General features: G+C 33.5%; 1 protein-coding gene and 1 long non-coding RNA gene across 9 annotated transcripts in view; one reads left to right on the top strand and one right to left on the bottom strand.

Annotated features, from left to right (window-relative positions):
* The window catches only part of LOC121376524 (tyrosine-protein phosphatase Lar-like), a 324,342-nt gene extending 317,902 nt beyond the window's left edge, over positions 1-6,440 (top strand). For all 8 annotated transcript variants that reach the window (XM_041504424.1, XM_041504426.1, XM_041504419.1 and 5 more), the window contains 3 exons: positions 34-188; positions 676-811; positions 1,380-6,440. In XM_041504424.1, coding sequence (XP_041360358.1) covers positions 34-188; positions 676-811; positions 1,380-1,448 — 360 coding nt within the window. In that variant the 3' untranslated portion in view covers positions 1,449-6,440. The remainder of the gene's footprint in view (positions 1-33; positions 189-675; positions 812-1,379) is intronic.
* Positions 6,441-9,748: 3,308 nt separating this feature from the next.
* Positions 9,749-19,393, bottom strand: LOC121373927. The gene is made up of 4 exons (XR_005958156.1): positions 18,855-19,393; positions 17,855-17,930; positions 16,965-17,044; positions 9,749-12,967 (listed from the first exon to the last, which is right to left on the bottom strand). It is a non-coding gene; the product is annotated as an uncharacterized LOC121373927 (long non-coding RNA).
* Positions 19,394-19,955: the final 562 nt, after the last annotated feature.

Here is a 19,955-nt window from a genome sequence, read left to right as displayed (position 1 = left end):
GAAAATCATTGAATGTGTTTTTTTTATTTTCAGGATGGTCAGTCCCGGACAATACGTCAATTCCAGTTTACAGATTGGCCTGAACAAGGTGTGCCAAAATCAGGCGAGGGCTTCATTGATTTCATTGGTCAAGTGCACAAAACAAAAGAACAGTTTGGACAAGAAGGACCAATCACAGTCCACTGCAGGTACATATGATTAACATATATTTAACAATGTCCAATGAAACTTACTCTAAAAAATATAATTAACATATATCTTCAAAGCTTGTCAGTGGTCCTTGTGGGTTTTTTTCTTTATATGTAAAAGTAAACATCAGTTTATTATATATGTATTTTAACTACATTGTTTAGAATTGCTTTTTTGACCTTTTGTTTTTAACTGTTTATGAACATTTACTGGGGGGTTTTTAAAAACATTTTGAAAGTATTAATGAATGTTTAACAACACTACATCAGCTGTTGGGTATCAAAAAAGATAAGTATATGTTTACATCAATACAAAAACAATATTATGTAAACAAAAATTGTACAGAGCTGTAAAAAATATATATATCTTTAATGTTTAGTAAGTAATTGAAACTTCTTTGACTAGTGACAGCGTGTACCGTACATGTAATTGTCTATGTCAGCAATGGAGGAGGATGTTGAATAACATATTTGATTTATCTCACAGTGCTGGTGTGGGTCGTACCGGCGTGTTTATCACTCTCAGTATTGTGTTGGAGCGGATGCGTTATGAAGGCGTTGTGGATATGTTCCAGACAGTGAAGATGCTCAGAACACAGCGGCCTGCAATGGTTCAAACAGAGGTGAGATCACTCACAACCAACCTCATTAAACATATAAACATATCTGTAGATCTAAATTCAAACAATCTGAACTTTTGTTCATTAAATAACTTTGTGGATTCAAATGGAAAGCAAATGATCTTAACTTAAAAAAAAAGAAAATCTCAAAACCCCTGTACTTTTTAGGAACCAACCAGGTTTAGTTTTCTATGTATATACACTTCCCACCCACCCCCAAAAAAGCAACTTAAAGTGTTTGTTTTTTTAAATCCACTTTCCAACTGTTTGTCGACTTTCTGTAATAATATCAATAAAAGTCCCCAAAATGTCAGTAGGCCTACCATAGAGCAAACATCTATTTCATTGTAATTGCAATTTAAAAATAGGGAAGTTGCAAATTGCTGCTCTTTTTTTTTTTGAGGGAGGGAGTATAGATTAGCAGAACAGGCTAAAGTTGGGTATGTATAGTGCAGGTTAAAGGGAGGGTCCGTTTTCCTTTTCTTTCATACATTTTTTTAGTAAGTACATTATTGTGTTGGCCGTGAGAATTCTTTCTTAACTGACACTTGAGTTTTGTTTCTGTCGGCAGGATCAGTACCAGTTCAACTATCGAGCAGCACTAGAGTACCTCGGATCGTTTGACCACTATGCAAACTGAGGTGACCGCTGGCAGTCGCGGCACCAGGATGTCGTTTCCACTCGTTGTGCTAGTGTTGGTTATAGCAGGTCACCACGCGACGACGCGGGGCTGGATCCGTACACAGCCTGCCAACGTCACTGTTCCATCGTTGTTAGTGGATCAACTATTTATATTTAGGATAATATTATTTTGTCGACAACGCATGCTCACACTTGGGATCAAAGACTTTAAAAAAATAAATAGATAAAAAGATCATGCATTCGATGGAACTGTTTCAGTTCAGTGATCAGTCTGTAGTGTTCTTATTTTACATGCCAGGTTGGATGTGTGTCTGTTGTTGTGGTTTTCTTTTTAAAAAATTGGTTGCCATGGTGACTGATGGCACTAATACACTCAAGGCTGCTTCCAAAAACGTTGCCGGAGATTCCAGCTACATCCCGCCACATGACCAAGATTCACTGAGATCATCTCCAACGATTGTGATCATGTGTGACACCCTCCAAGTTGTTGCTTGCCTACGCCGAGAGCAGAAAAATAATACGTGATGATTTTTAACTTTACAAAATTTAATGTACCTTGTGCATTGTTCCATTGTGGTGCTCTGTGTTGGCTCTGAGTAACTGTATCGTTCGTCTTTTTAACTAGTTAAGGAGAGACCTCAGCAATAGACTTATACTATATTAAACGTGGTCGTCGTCATCGTCGTTAGTTTCATATTCTAGAGCCGAGCGTTGGTGGTTGCTATGGTGCGGCCGTCTTGCAGATCCATTGTGTAAAATTGCTTGTGCAGTGCTCATGAGCAGGACAATAATAAAGATTACTACATTTGTGCTGATGTCTGTCATCGTATTGCTGGTGATATTAGCCAGCATTGAATCAATTGTATTATAGACCGTTTATCATTTATCATTCTTGTTGTATTTCATGTGGCAACACTTTTCCTCTTTTTTTTTTGTCTTTCTCATTTTGCAATGTGTTACATTGAGAAGTATTGTATATAATTCATATTGTTATTTCATTGGGTTTTTTTTTTTTTTTTTTTTTTTTTGGCTAGTTGACTGATATTTTGTTCGTACTACAAGAAGTTAATCAAAATGTGTTATGTTTTAAACATACCAAAATTAATTCATGTTTGATGTTTTATAAGTGTTGAGGTAACCATTGTTTGTCATTAAATGAGCATTTTTTGGTCAGTTCACGAATCTGACTAAACTGGTTGTGCCGATTACTGTGAATTTATTATGTTTCCTGGGCTGACGACAATTATCTGGGATTTCAAGGTACCGTAATACCAAAGTAAAATTATTTATAGGAGCGTGACTATAGTGGGGGCATCTTCAGTTGGTAATGAACATTTCACAAGCTGTTCTAACAAGTATCGGCGACGTTTTACAGGTTAATTACAATGTTTAGGAAGATGTCACCTACTTTGAACAAACATCCTCTTGAATATGTGTGGTCCATGTTTGTGCAAAGGTTTTATCTACATAAAGTCCTAAATATCCAAGTGCTATTTTGGGCATTATTTACAATAGGTAATTTTCAAGGTTCTTATCCCACCTCACAATTACAAATAATCCTCATTTTTAAATCTCTTTATTGTAAATGATTGTAAAGGTGTTTTATTATACTTGTGTTAAAAAACAAATATTGGTCCATTAAACAAATATTAATATGAATATTCAAAGTAGTATCAATGTGCGGACAATCTAGTTGTTAAATGATCAAATGGACGCCCAAGGATGTGAATGAATTCACAGTATCTCATTTTATTGAACACCTGTTGGCCTTTTGCTGTACCACCACAGTTAGCCTGTCACTGAAATGCTGCTAGCTCCACCCATCTCATTAGCATAAAATCTCGGTTCCAAACATGTTAAAAAGAACAAACATCAAAAATCATAAACTTTTGAATATACATGTAGTTGTCTTACCCCAGGGAGAACTGCATGATGAACTACAGTTACTGCTGGTGATTGACAGGTGGGTGGGGTCAGTGACAGGTTAATTAATAAGCAAAGAAATGTGAAGGTTAAAAATGATAAGTTTTGACTGGATGAAAGAATGGGGGAAACGTGCAATTGAAATATTTGTTGGATGCACCTACATGTAGTGAAAAGGCTGAGAAAATCTTTCACTCACTTTTGCATGATAAATGGAAGTTAAGAAAACAGTTCTAACCAGTTGGTCAGTTTGTTACACTGTTATTAAAGTTAATTTTGTACAGATTTCTGAACCCTGTATTAATGTTTTATAACGATAGATCATGTATAATCTTTGAAACACAGATCTCACTAAGTTATGAACATAACTTGTAAAAGTGTATTGTTTAGTGCTGTCTTTTATCAAGTATAAAGGTACAAATTTGTCTTTTACCAACTAGTAGGAAATAACACAAGGAATGTTGCTGTGCTGAAACACAGCCTGTTTTAATAGTTCAATCATTTCCTGAATATAATAATGACAAAATTCTTGTGGTGTAGTTGAACAAGTCTACAGCTTTGTTATCAGGGCCAGGGATTATAAAGAATCTAAAATTCAATATTAAAACAGCGACTCCAAATATGTGCCCACATATGGAGTCGAGATATTATCAGTATGGATCCTGGTCTGTTAATGTCTAGTTGGGGTTTTATGAATATGGGCCCTGCTCCTCTTAATATGGAGTCAGATTTTATGAATATGGACCCTGTTAACATGGAGTCAAGTTTTGTGAATATGGTCCCTGGTTCTGTTGGCATGGGCTCGAGGATTTATAAATATGGGCCCGAGGATTTATAAATATGGGCCCAGCTTCTGTTGGTTGAAAAAGATGCATCACAAGTTGGGTTAATAAGAGATACATGTCAGTGAAAAAAGGTGTTTTAGAGTAACAAGTGAATCATGAAGTGTTAACAATGAGAAGTGAATGAAGACCAGGAATCTCTGAATGGGTTTTGTGTACCTTTAAATTAATAAAATTCATACATATATATATACATAAATATATATATAAATATATATAAATATTTATTTGTACTATTGTATGTGCATACTGTTAATGTGTATTTCTGTATGTGTATTTATCCTTATTTGATTCGTTCACTGCACAGTGAAATCTTGAATTCTTAGGGGCCAAATGTTCATATCTTCATTGATGTGTGGGGCACATCTTTAACCTGTATATGCAATTAGGAAACTGCTTTTATAACTGGTTGTCAATTTTTTTTTTTTAATTTTGTTACATAAAGAGTTTTTTTTGTAATGCAATGATGCATCTAGATGAATCAATTTTTACTCCTTTTTAATTATTTATTTTTAATTATCTATTTGTTCATCTAAAAAAAAAGAAGTAAAACTAGCAAACCTATTGATAAAAACTTTAATTTTACTATGTTAATGTAATATCACTATTTATGTTATGCACCTGCAGTATAACGAGCAGTCTTTTTTCTTTATTTTATTTTATTGAATAACATAAATGTCAGAACCATAACTTGCCAAAAATTGTCATCAGGTATTTTCATAGGACAATCAGTTTTGTAAAGTAAGCATTAAAACAACATGGTTACAACATTCACAAGGCAGCAAATACCACCGATTTTTTAATTTTATTTTATTTATGAGTGAATGTGTTTGCTAACTGCATGCTAATTATAATTATGTGTTAGTAGTTATGTTTCCAATAGGACCAAGTTTTTGTCACATTTTCTTGCATTAGAATTTGGACCATATCATGAACAGATTCCTCCTTGCATATACGAATTAGAGAGAAATGTGCCCAGTGTACACAGTTATGAAATTTTGTTTCCCTGTTAACTTTTTTCTTGAAATAATGTGAATAGGTACACCTTGGATGTCTACAGCACACCCTACATATAAATATATGTGTACTGCTTACATTGGTAGTTTTCACTTTGCTAGAACAAAAGCTAATCCGAAATGAAGTTGCTTTTCTAAACATGAAACATGGTTTTCCTCAAGAAAAACAAATATGTAATTGTCTCTTAAATTCTAAAAGAAAAAAACAACATAAAATAAGTACCAGTAGTGAGGGTGGAATGCTCAGTTTCTTAAAAGGATGTCTCCAGTATTTCATGATTGCAGTTGCACCAGAATTTTTATCTTTTTGAAAAAAAATTGCTGGGGAAAATGTATACCAGTTTGAAGGTACAACACCGATTTTCACCTCATTTAAATTTCCACCTGTTTTAGATAGGTTGAGTATTTTATTGGAAACTTATTGAACTCTTGAGAGAAACCCATATTTATGAAGTAGAAAAGTATTCTTGATATTCCACATATGCTGTACATTATAAGCAAGTGTTTGTTGTCGAAGGATGTAAATTTATGTGATATCGGCTCCAAAGAATATTTTCTGTTGTAGTAAATGTATTTTCACCAATTAAGATCGCACAATTTAGGTTTTTTTAAATTAAGACATTCAAATATCCAGTTTTTTGTATGTTTATAAAATAGCAATTTTAAAATGTTAATCAAATTTTCCATTTAATGTGTGGATGCGACTTAATTTGCACTGGTTTAATTGTTTTTGTTAACATGTAAACACAAAACATTATCAAAAAGCTTCTTTTTTCTCTTTTTTTATGCTAAACAAACTTTTAATCAAAACTATATTTTATTTATTACTGGACTTCATAGCTATATTTTTTATTGAACATACTTCTTTCTCTCATATTCTGTTCAATGTTTATTTTCTAACAGTAAATTGTTTTGAAATGATTTGTTAAACTTCTACTAGTGGGAATTCTAGACTTGTAAAGTTTGATGTTGTAAAAGCACATACAACTGTGTCTGCTGTAGATAGTGCCATCTAGTGTTGGATATTTAGAGAATTGAGAGCCTTGTAAAATTTGCATCTGTACAATTCGCTTCTTCACCCAGACTACTGCCATTGTCAACGTGTTGTCACAGTGCATGCATCTCAACTTGTATTTTGTATGTCATGAAATCACTGATAATAATTCTGTCAATATGTCAGTCAGTAAGTGAATAAAGTAATGCTCAAAACATGACGTGTCGTTTCTTTGGTTTGCTTTCATTCCTCACTCTGAAGCATGGGGAAAGGAAAGGAAAGGAATGTTTGTTTAACAACACATCGGCTATATGCAGACTCTTGATCTGTATGTGGAGTCAAAGATTGAAAGGGAGCAGGCAGCAAATGCCGCTCAAATTGCACAATATTCTTCCTGATAATCGGCTTTCCTTTTTTCTACCTCGGTGGATCCATTCAACTGATTGGGTTTTTTCTCCTTCCAACCAGTGCACCACAACTGGTTAAAGGCCATGGTATGTGCTTTTTTGTTTGTGGAAAAGTGCATATAAAAAGATACCTTGCTACATTAGAAAAACTCTGGTGGGTTTCCTCTGATGATGTGTCAGAATTACCAAATGTTCGACATCCAATAGCCAATGATTAATTAATCAATGTGTTCTAGTGGTGGTGTTTAAAAAAAAAAAAAAAAAAACTTGTTTTTTGCTTTTCTTTTTTTTTCTTCTCTTTTTTAGAGTATTCTAGATATTTCCTTTATTCTTCATTCTTAAAAGTGATAATAAAAATTATAAACTTTTATCTGCATTTTTACTAGTTTTCCACATTGTTGTTTAAAAAGCGACACAATACGAGTTTCACAAGGAGTGTTATTTTGAGACCAATTCTTAACCTCTTCTCAATTTGTAATGTTTGCTTCCAGTTTAAAATTTTAAAAGCAAATATTCTTCCCAATCCACAAAATACATTTTTACCTTTGAGAGTGGGAGAAAACCTCCTGTAACATTCCAGTTGGCTTTTACTGAAAAAGTTGGGGGGTGGGGGAGGGTTGTTAACGACACCACTAGAGCATATTACTTTATTAATCATTGGCTATTGGATGTGAAATATTTGGTAATTGTTAGGAAACCTGCTACATTTTCCCATTACTAGCAAGGGATCTTTTAATCACCGACCGACTGCACATCGTGAGCGTTTTACCACTAGGCTACGTCCTGCCACTGACTGAACAATAGCAGGGAATATTTTATATGTACTTTCCTATAAACAAGATGGCACATACCACAAACAAGTTGTTGAAGGGGAAAGTCACTCTCACGAGCCCAGTATAACTGAGTGACATGCTTATCTACAGGCAATAAAAACTGGAGGATTTCCCCGAGGATGTTGGATCTTACCACTGAGCTACTTGTAGATGTTCCCTTCCCAGTATGAAAAAGAACTTGCACAGCAGGGATCAGTGATTTTAAAAATTTACTAGCCACAATTAAAAATTCACTAGCCCTACTTTTTAAGTTAAAACAATTTTACTAATTAATATTAACAATTGGAATGTCACCTAAAGAGGGAGATTAAAAACACTAACATTGGGCAGGATATTCATATTTACAAAATAGACTAACTGCAGCATTTGACAAATTTCTTTTCACAAGTGGTCAGGCCCAACACTGAAATTCACTAGCCATGGGAGTGGGGCTACCATAATCTAAAAGCCCTGTTGTACAGTGTTTTCTTAAATAACAATTTTTTTTGGTTTTTGGACATTAACATAAGGTGAAGCCACAATACTTCCATTTTGGTATGGGACTACTTGACTGGGCCGTGCTCCATGTTGTCAAGATGAGCAGTCTCGGCATCACTCACGCACAGGGTACATGGAACCTGTAGTGTATGCAGAGTAATCATACCCCATGTGAGGTCATAGACTGGGAAACACCCACAGTTGCACCCGTGAAGTATTGGGTATATAGGGCCATAGAGTCTAGCAGTTCACTCGGTACCTACCAGCTTCAAGTCCGATGCAATAACCACTACACCACCGAGGCCAGTTTTATAAACAGTTATACCTGCAGTATTCAATCCCCTGGAATAGCAACACAATACTCTTCAAAGGACTCATATGGGCCAAAACAAAACATTACCATTTTAAAGGATACTAAAAAAAAAACAAGCATTACAATACTTTTCCAAAAATGTTCCGACCACGACCAACTGAATTAAATGTATAAATATTGTAGTCAACGTAAACGTGTACTGATACATATTTAAACAGGTGTACCGATACATATTTAAACATGTGTACCGATACATATTTAAACATGTACTGATACATATTTAAACGTGTACCGATACATATTTAAACGTGTACCAATTCATATTTAAACGTGTACCGATACATATTTAAACGTGTACCGATACATATTTAAACGTGTACCAATACATATTTAAACATGTACCGATACATATTTAAATGTGTACCAATTCATATTTAAACATGTGTACCGATACATATTTAAACGTGTACTGATACATATTTAAACGTGTACCAATACATATTTAAACATGTGTACCGAAACGTGTACCGATACATATTTAAACATGTACCGATACATATTTAAATGTGTACCGAAACGTGTACTGATACATATTTAAACGTGTACTGATACACGTGTACGGATACATATTTAAACATGTGTAATGATACATATTTAAACACGTGTACTGATACATATTTAAACACGTGTACCGATACATATTTAAACGTGTACCGATACATGTTTAAACGTGTACCCATACATATTTAAACGTGTACCGATACATATTTAAAAGTGTACTGATACATATTTAAACATGTGTACTGATACATATTTAAACGTGTACTGATACATATTTAAACATGTGTACCGATACATATTTAAACGTGTACCGATACATATTTAAACATGTGTACCGATACATATTTAAACGTGTACTGATACATATTTAATTACAATTTTAAATATCCAAGTCAAACATTGATTTGGAGCGGGACATAGCTCAGTGGTACAACGCTCACCTGATGCGCGATCAATCTAGGATCGATTCTCATCGGTCGGCCCCATTAGGTTATTTCTCATTCCAGCCAGTGCTCCACAGTTGGTGTAACAAAGGCCGTGGTATGTACTATCCTGTCTGTGGAATGGTGCATATAAAAGATCCTTTGCTACTAATCGAAAGGAGTAGCCAATGAAGTGGCGACTGGGTTTCCTCTTAATAGCTGTGAGGTCCTTAACCATATAACCATAATTGTGTTGAGTGCGTCGTTAAATAAAAACATTTCCTTCTTGTAAACATTGATGTTGCATTAAACATTTCTGGGTCTTTATAAACAGTAATATTGATTTTCTAAACACTAACTTATGTATTCTACTTATATTACTGCTTAGTGTATATTCTACAAGACTCCATATGACTTGTTCACAACCTTCTGTTGACAAACAAAACAATATCAAACTAAAAAAGGTAAGGCTTATTATTCATATTTTTATTTAAATCAATATTTGTAAAAAAGCACCTGGATATACAATTTTAAATTTTTTAAAATACTACTGACATATTTGAATTCATTTATACATTTTAAAAACAACATCAATTTAGTCTCATCAAATAAATTAATATTTAATAACCACAAATATTCACAATTTATTGCTAAATTGCTACCTACAATAACCTATTATTCCCAGCCATTTTTAAGTTGCAACAAAAATAAATCCAAATAGAGATGGAAAAAGAAATGGAAAATCAAGAAGGTTGAATTACAATTGGTTTAAACTTCTAAAAAAGCAAAACAATTTTTAAGGAGGTAACAGATGTAACAAAAGTGTTAAAGATAAACATCAATAAATATAAGTTTTACATAAATTACATTAAAAAAACATTTTACATAAATTAATATTGCACAATCCAGTCAAATATAACATACTAAATACTGAACATAATAAAATAAAATTCTTCATATTATACAGACATGATAACGCAAGATAATTCACCCAACATCAGGAACTGGCATTTGAGATCAACATCATTGAAACAAATATGTCACAACAGACCAAGGTAAGGCGTAATAGGTTGTTCTAGTATACAGACTTCAAACAAGGGTTCATACACTTAAAACATTTTCATTTTCCAGGACCTTTAAGCACCATTTTGGTTCATTTTCCAGGATCTTTTTAATTTTTTCCAGGAGTCTGAATACATTACCTGGAAAGGACTTTTTGTAACGACACCCCAGTAGACCCTGTTTATTCAGTGGTTGTTATGTCTCAAACATAAGCTACACCTAATCTAGATATATCTCATGGATGCTAAAGTTGTAAAAATACATAAATTAAAAAATATTGTAGTGTGCAGATTTTGTTTTGATGTGTGCATGCATCTATGTCTCAATGCTGGATCTTACAGCAAAACACTCAACAGCCATAATACATATCTAAACACATTGAGGAAATTGTTTTGAGGCATTCAATTATTTTTGGTCAAGATCCATTTACTTTTGGTCAAGATTCAGAATTATATAACTTTATATAGATGGGGCTTTTTGATTGCACCAAAGTCGATGCGATAAACATTGTGCCCAAAATATATATACCCAAAACAAGCCAGCCCAAACTGAGTATAAACAATGTTATATGCTAACCTCAAAAATATATATACCCAAAACAAGCCAGCCCAAACTGAGTATAAACAATGTTATATGCTAACCTCAAAAATATATTACTTCAATACCACAACAATAATAAACTTAATCTGACTGATATAACCTGAAATGCATATCAGCAACATCTTTACCAGCTGTTAATAACATTACTATATTAACAAGATCTAAGAGTGCTCAGAACAAACAAAAAAACAGTTGTGCCCAAATTAATGAGATCTAAAATCTTGATAGAATAATAATCCATTAAAGACTTGTAATTCCTTTACAAATAAATAATCAATAAATAAACAATGTACTGGGGTGTTGTTACATAAAAATAAATAAATAAATAAAATTTTAAATTTAATTTATATTATCCAGATTTGTTAAAGTTAAAAAAAAATCACTTCTACCCCAAACTATGAAGCAAAAAAAAGATAGTAAAGTTTAAATACCAGTATTATCCAGATCTATTATTTCCACATAAAAATAAAAATAAATAAAAAAAAGATTTAAAAAAAAGAAGATTTTACAAAAGATTGTAAGTCACAAAACGTCAAAACATTAATTAATACATTTACGGTATTACGTTTATAGGTAAGTGCTTTTAGAGTACATGTACATGTACTTTAAATCATTATTTATTTGTGGTTTTTAAAAAGTACCTAATGACAAAATTACATAAATCATATAAACATGTTTTATTTTTATTAATAATTATTTTAAACTCATTAGTGACATAGTGTTTCAAATACAAAATTTACCAGAATTATACCCGTTTCTATGAGTAACTAAATGTCAATCACATTATTTATTGATAGCACAAAAATAATCTCTTGAAGTGGACTCCAATTTATATCACAAACAATCAAAACTAATCCATAATTGTTTACTTAGTTAATTGGTCGCTTTGTTGACATGCCTTGACATGTGGATACCGTTTTGGTGTGTACTGAGTCGTCTAAGACTTCAATGGAGATCAAAAGAATATGTGTTAACTACAAGTTCTCAACTTTTGCAGGAGTCTCACTTCACAGAAGCTTTGCAGACATAAGCCGTAGAGTGTTTGTTTTGTTGGAAGGTGCTGGTTACAGCCGTCTACTAAATTATTTATCTTTGACAGTAGTTTCGAACTCAAAACGTCAGAAACAAGACTGCTGACAGTTACATAATTTATTCAACCAATCACAAGTTGTGTTCATTTATGTCCACGCCTTCTTACTGTGTATATATTTTAACAGTCGACCAATGGTTGTTGACCTTTTATAATTACTGTTCTGTAAAGGATATAGATTGGAACCAGATGTCAAACGCATTTATTTATAAATATATTTTCCAAATAATTATTATTAAATGAAAAATATATATATATAAAAAATAATAAAATTCCAGGACTTTCCTGGGGGTAAATTCTTTTTTCCAGTAGTTTTAAGTACTTTCCATGATGAAAATAAAATTTAAGCACTTGTCAAACCATGTCTTGGGAACATTTTATCTCTAAATATTCTACAATATTTTACATTCATGGCTGAATATACAAAATGTAGTAATCCTTTAGTCATGTGAACTTTTCTTAAAGCTATGTATATTTAATATGCAATGCAGATGTTGAGTCATGTGCAGACATATTCTGTCCATGTTTAAGACTTTCTGAAATATCTTCACAATGATCACATTTGATGTTTTACCATTTTGTTTTACTAATAACAAGTGTATTCTTTTTAAATACTGTTAAAACAAAACTAATTCAGAAGAATTTAAATTTATGTTCCCAAATTTAAAATAAATATATAAAATCAAATTCTAAAAAAACTAGTGATCTGTTTCTGTCCCTCAACTTGTGGAAGTAACCGTCGACGACAGCTTTTTGCAGGAGCTTTCTTCTTGGTCGGTTGTGTTTTGTGTATTTTCTTGTTCTCAACGCTAACAGCCATCTTGGGAGAACCTGTACTAAGTTTTGCTTTTTTACTTGGTTTCTGGCCTTCACTTTCCTGATGAAACACATTCTCTTTATCCCGACTCACATAACTAGAAATTGAGATACCCTTCAGACGTTGTTGTGTGTCTTCTGATGCGGATACCAGGGTTTTACTGAAAACAAAACATCAAGGTTATCAAAAAAGCAATGTGGATTATTTTTCTGATGCAAATAGGTGTATATAATGGGAAATCATCATTTGTTCAATTGAAAACCCTCAGTTAAATACTGCATACTGTAAATCATGAAAAAATGTGTCTGATGTATCGGTGCAATAATCAGTTGACGCATTATATTTTTAACCTATGATACCACCTAAATCCCCCGAAACAACCAAGTGTATTTACATTTAATAAAATGAAAATGATATTTTACATATATATCACTGTGTATCAGTCGACTTTTCAAGCCTCTAAATACCATCATTAGAAGAGGGGTCGGCACAGTCAACAAAAAATGTCCAAAAAATACAATAAAATATCCGAGTGTACAGAAATACATGGCTGTTAACAAAAGTAAAATGTTGTGACTGAAATTTCAACGTATAGGGCATTCAAAATGGTAATGTTTTATATGACAATTATAGTCCAATTTAAACATGTATTTCTCCCATTCCACACCCTGTTATTTTTTTTATTGGACAAAAACATTAATTTGATGGGTCCTGCAGATTATTGATGATTTTGTATTTGGGGGGGGGGCGGGGGGGGCACTTGTGTAGTGGGATATGACACAGAAACCTTTTTAAAATTATTAATAAGCGAAAAGGTAAAAATTTCCCGGGATTGGGGGGGGGGGGGCATGGCCCCCTGCCCCCCACACACCCCGGGCTACGCCACTGGGAAATAGTCCTATTAGGCTGACATTTGCTGGGGTGTTCTTTCATAAGCTACAGCCCTAGTACGGGCATTTTTTTAAAGTTTGCATTATAACCTGATATTATTTATTTAGGCTTGACCGCTAGCTGATGGCCGGCAAATCAAATATTCAAATACATTTACATCAGGTGGCCCTTGTGTTATTGCAAATTCATTATGGGAGGGGGAGGGAGTCGTTAAAAATTGAGGTAAAAGCCAATGTCTGATACAGCATTACGCTAATGTTGAATAGTCCTTTGTTGATCTTTGTGTCATTTAACAATATGTAACGCAAAATCTTGCAGTTTCAATACCCCTCTCCCCTTGTAACGTTTTGTGACCGTGTCATATTTTACTTTGGGGTCTTTAGTAATACATATATGTTAAAATAAAATGGCAATGACTGGTTGCATTTTCCTTTATGAATTAACATTACGTTGCACAATAACCACCACCACAACCCCACCCTCCACCCCCCACTTATGTTTTGTCACATCCCATAATTCCCACTCTCCTTGGTGCACGTTGCATAGTTCTCGAATAACCCCATTATTCAATCGTAAATAATAAAGAAATAACATACCGCTGGTCGGTAAATGTTATATTTGACCGGATGAACTTTAATTAAGTTTCAATATCTATAATACGCAATCTAATATCTCCCAGCAGAACTATTACATTGTAACAGTGTTCACACTCGCACGTGCTGTTCGTCACATGGTGTGACATCGGATACGGCCATTACTTCAAAGGGAGTGAGTAGCACATTTAAATTAAAGGTGGGTTTTTTCCCACTTAATTTACAACTACTGTAGTAACGTTTTTTGTTTGTTTTTCAATTACAAAAACCATACCAAAAATTATTTTAAATAATAATAATAATAATAATAATAAAATATTTGAAGAAAAAAAGTACGAAACATATGTACACACCTTTTTACAAAATAAGATCGTCTGCTTAAAATAGCACAGCAAATGATAGTGCAGGGTGCACAATAAGTCAATACTTTACTTTCTACGTCCGTTCAGACTATGTAAATAGCGGATTGGACGTGTTGCGATAGATCCCATATATGTGTTAACGCAAATGGATAAATTAAAACAAAAAGTTGTATTCTTCTACCAAAACTGTATTATATCAGACAATGTAGGCATTATTACTAAAAACTACGACACAACAGACTGTATCAAAACAGGATAAAACTAATTTGCACATCCAGGTCAGACTTGTTCGTCACGTGTTCGTAATAAAAAAATATACAATTAGCTAAATAAATAAAAAAATTATGAGTTCAAGTATCCGCGATAAGAGCAACTTTGGGAATCTTTATTGGGAAACTGTTGGGTCGTAATTGGGAAAAGGTTTGATATTGGATGTGGAATTTACGTTTGGGGAATGGGGCCGTTCATCGGCCCCAAAATGTATGGTAGATTATACCCATCCGATAGGTACCTAAATGGGGGTCAGTGGGGCAAAGAAAACGGCCGAAGTGATCGGGTTGACATTACGGAAACCGAAAACGGCCGAAGTGATTCTCATTTAAAAAAAAAAAAAAAAAGACTGAAAAAATTATTTCCACAATTTCTCTGACGACGGAAATCCGTCTCACGACGGACAGTTAACAACCATGGAAATAGGATACTAACGAAAACTTATCGTTGTATTTTTTAGCCAGTATTTTTAACAGCCTCTATTAAGTCCCATACCAGTGTCCATTTGCTTGTTTGATACACACAATAAAAGTTATATTTGAGAAAGCCACTGACAAGTAGTATCAGTATTTGGTGTCAAATTTGTCACATGATCGGAACGGCTATTGTCTTTTTATGACCGCTGATATTTTGTCCTCAATTGTAGATTTAATTGGTCAGAATTGATTATTTTTATTTACTGTCATTGTTTATTCTGCAACTCCTAATGAATTATTAGAAACTATGTTTTATTAGAGATATCACCACTTATAAAATGCAATTATCTATCATGTGTGTTAAATAATATTTACATCGCCTTATAAAAGTGAAACTACATTTATCAGCTAGCAATGTCCATGCAATCGATTCAACCTAAAAAGATAGAAATAAAAGAACAGAACAATGTCATCCCACATTAGAAAGTTTTTTTAAAACCTTATTCTTTTTAAGCTAGGTTCAAATCGTTATTAAAATAGTTTTTGTACATTATACTTTGATCGGTTCACCAAAAATTTAAACAAATTCCAGCGATTTGTTTTGCTTTATGATTTTTAAAAGTTGTATATGCCAGACGCATTAATAAAAATATGCATTTTAACTTGTACTTGTCTTAATGCAATAATATCATGACACATTATTTTCATGATTTACAGTATATGGTGCTAATGTGCATTTTTTCATCTTTTCCTTTGATTTTGTTCCAACTTTTTTGTTTTAAAATTGACATATATACAAATATATATACACTTATTTACAGTTGGTTGAAGGTCAACAAAGATATACAAATATTTGCCTTTGTTTACAATCTTTCTGGGGTTTTTCCCATTAAACTGATCTTAATTTGTACAGGTCTAAAAGGGGCCTCTATAGCCCTTGAGTGGAGGTGCACAACTCCAGAACCTTCCGTATAGATCCACCATGACCATAGTTAACATAGCTCTACAATCAATTCCTCTCCTGCCTATAATTACCGTTAGACAGTTCCCACAATCTGTCCAAACATAAATTCTGAAGAAAAACAAACATTACAAAGAAACATATTCCATCCCTCTTGAAGAACATTTAAAAAAACCCAGAAGAAACAAAATGGCAGCTGCCAAACATTTAAATGCTTGTTGTCTGCGATCTCAGCAACGTGAATACAGACGACATGGTTACAATCTAATCTGTGTCATTGTAATGGCAATTTCATCATTTGTGTTGGAACAAAATGTGGGTGTTTTGTTTAACACTACTAGAGCATTAATCATCGGCTGTTAGATATGAAACATTTGGTAATTTTAACATATAGTCTTAGAGAGGAAACCCGCTACATTTTTATCATTAGTAACAAGGGATCTTTTATATGCACCATCCCACAGACAGGACAACACATACCACAGCCTTTGATATACCAGTCGTGGTGCATTGGCTGGAACGAGAACAGCTCAATGGGCCCACCGCTAATAGTAATAAAAGGCAGGAGAGTAATTTATTGTAGTTGTTAGCTATGTGGTTCGAACTTTAATGTTACTAATAACACATAAATAACCTACAAATGTATATTGAAATGATCACAAACCTAGGAATAACAACCACAGCATCAAAATCTCTCTGTCCAAGCTTCTCTCCACATGGAAGCACCACCTGTTTTAGCTGCCGCTGAAAGAAAGAAAGAAATGTTTTATTTAACGACGCACTCAACACATTTTATTTACGGTTATATGGCTTCAGACATATGGTTAAGGACCACACAGATTTTGAGAGGAAACCCACTGTCGCCACTTCATGGGCTACTCTTTCCGATTAGCAGCAAGGGATCTTTTATTTGCGCTTCCCACAGACAGGATAGCACAAACCATGGCCTTTGTTGAACCAGTTATGGATCATTGGTCGGAGCAAGTGGTTTACACTTACCCATTGAGCCTTGCGGAGCACTCACTCAGGGTTTGGAGTCGGTATCTGGATTAAAAATCCCATGCCTCGACTGGGATCCAAACCCAGTACCTACCAGCCTGTTGACCGATGGCCTAACCACGACGCCACCGAGCGCTACCGCTGAAAACATTCACAGCAATCATATTAACATACCAGAATTATACAGAATTAAATGTTTCGCCTAAATGACAAAACTTAGGCGGTGTCACTTATAGTTGCATCCATTGAAGTTTGTCTTGGTGCATGTTTTAAAAAATTTAATCAATCAATTAATTAATTAATTAATATTACAACAACAAAAAATTGTAATGTAAAATTTATTTTTAATTTAGTTATTTAAAAAGAAGAAAAAATCACTTAAAAATATATATACACTTAATTGAAAACAGCAACATTAAAATAGGCTGACCTCACTAGTTTTAAGCCACTAATATATCACTTATTTGGATTTCATTAAATTTTAACATCGCTAATTATTTCATGATTTACAGGAGTTTGTTAAAACATCAAACACAAGATTTACATTGACTTTACCTTTAAGTTGTTTGAGTTCTTCAGTCCCTTCTGTTTGACTGGTTTAACCGGGGAGTCATCCGATATCACAGGAGACCTGTCACAGAACACACATCACACTTTTAACACTGTACAAGAAAGTTATTTCACAAAGGTGTACATATTATTTACTGGTAGACTAGTCGCACCATTAGCGGCTGCTAGTCAAAATGTCTATATGTCTACTGCATACAGCCTTGCATTAGGTCAACTGATAAAATGTATTTTAAACACATCAGGTTATAGTAAATATTTTATTATTGAACCAAATAAGAATCTCTTCTTAGTCTTGTCCGGAACACTCCATTTATTGCAAATAATTTTAAAATGTCTGAAGATTCAAATATTTGTATATATACAGCATTATGCCTAGGAATAATTAACAAATCACACAAATGTGAATCACTATTTTAGTTTCACAATTATTTGCAATAAACAGTGTTCTGAATAAGACAAAAAGGAGACTTTTCAAATATGTAATGGCCCCATTTAGAAAAAAAAACAAAAAAACTAAATGTTTTACACTTTTTAGTGTAATAAAATCATAAATGTTCCCCCCCCCACCCCGATTCATTCTTATACAGCATAACATTGCCTATCATACTTATTATTTTCAAATATTTGTCTTGCTATGTTAAGTTATTTTCAACTGACTTCAGCAGCAGCATAAAACATTCTAACCAAACAATTTCTAGGGAAAGAAATGCAAAAGAAACCAACATTTTTTATGAGTTAGCAGGGATTCAGTAAACAATTTGATGTCATTTTGGCCATGACATAACATTTCTTACAATGAATTAGGGATCGTTCAAAATTATCAACATTTTCACATGCAAATAAACTATACTCTATGGGTAGAAAATGTACATTTTTGATGTACACTTTTAAGATGGGGTATCTAATAAAAAAAATGCTTTGAAAACTTGTGTAAATGTCGGTGATTATAAATATAAGTGATTATGAGTTATTATTTTTTTGCAACCTGAATTGTGATAGTAGACTTGGAATTCGAGTGGGTGTGTTTGGATTAAGTGCAATACTGTTAATTTCAAGGTCATTAGAGTTGTCTTCTCCTGAACCTGAAGCAGTCCAATCCAAGAGTTGTTGGAAAATCCTTAAAGAACGTCTACTTGTCAAAGAACCTCCCTCACTGGCTGGCTGCAAATGAAATCATTTGTTTAACACACTCAACTTTTTATTTAATCAAGTGATCAACCAGGCATGTCATCTGGATAACATGGTAACCAATCTTTCTCACCAGGGCTAAAACTGTAAAATTCGCTGTGGGTTAAATGGTCCACAGATGCCAATTTTGAGAATGCCTACATTAAAAAAAAATTAAATGACTTCTGCAGCAAATAATCATAACTGAAAGGTTATTTTACAGAATGTAGTCATATTTCTTATTTACAAAAATACAACAAAACTCAAAAGAACAGCAACAAGAATTTTTCCTTGTACAAGTAACGCTAAGACCACTCCCGGGTCCCCCTCTAAACTTACATAATACTTCTGTTGCCTACTATCACAACCACATGGATTGGGATTTTTTTTTAGCAATAAAGATAATATAAACACATGTGAGCCCATACATACAGATACACACATACACACTCAAACGCCCCTCTCCCCCTCCCCAAACACACACAGATGTCTATAACTGAACAACCTGAACATGACTTTTATTAACCTGTAGGCGATATATCTCACCCAACATCATGCCAGTCGACATACTGTATACAGTGCATTCCCCAATTCGTATTTCATGCCATTTTGCACACGACACAGAAAACTGACAGTATGGCTGCTTTAGTTTTTCAGTTTTCAATGGAAAATACCTTGGAATTTTGAGTTGAAAAGTTGTTTTGAGTAAGTATTTTAGCTTGACAACAAAGGCAGCACATCGCAGTCATTTTCAGGGATCGATAGCTGATTGTGACAGCTAATTTTATAATAAATTTGATTGTTTACCAACAACCAAGAAAATAATACTTACCGATTCAAACATGAACTTTATTTTATTTATTTATAAAACACGTAAGTGAATATATGCAAGTAAAAATTATAAACCTGTACCCACTCA

This window comes from Gigantopelta aegis, chromosome 6 (assembly GCF_016097555.1).
Source record: "Gigantopelta aegis isolate Gae_Host chromosome 6, Gae_host_genome, whole genome shotgun sequence".
Taxonomy (NCBI): Eukaryota; Metazoa; Mollusca; class Gastropoda; order Neomphalida; family Peltospiridae; genus Gigantopelta; species Gigantopelta aegis.
The sequence above is the reverse complement of the archived record's forward strand: the minus strand, read 5'-3'. Positions and strand labels throughout refer to the sequence as shown.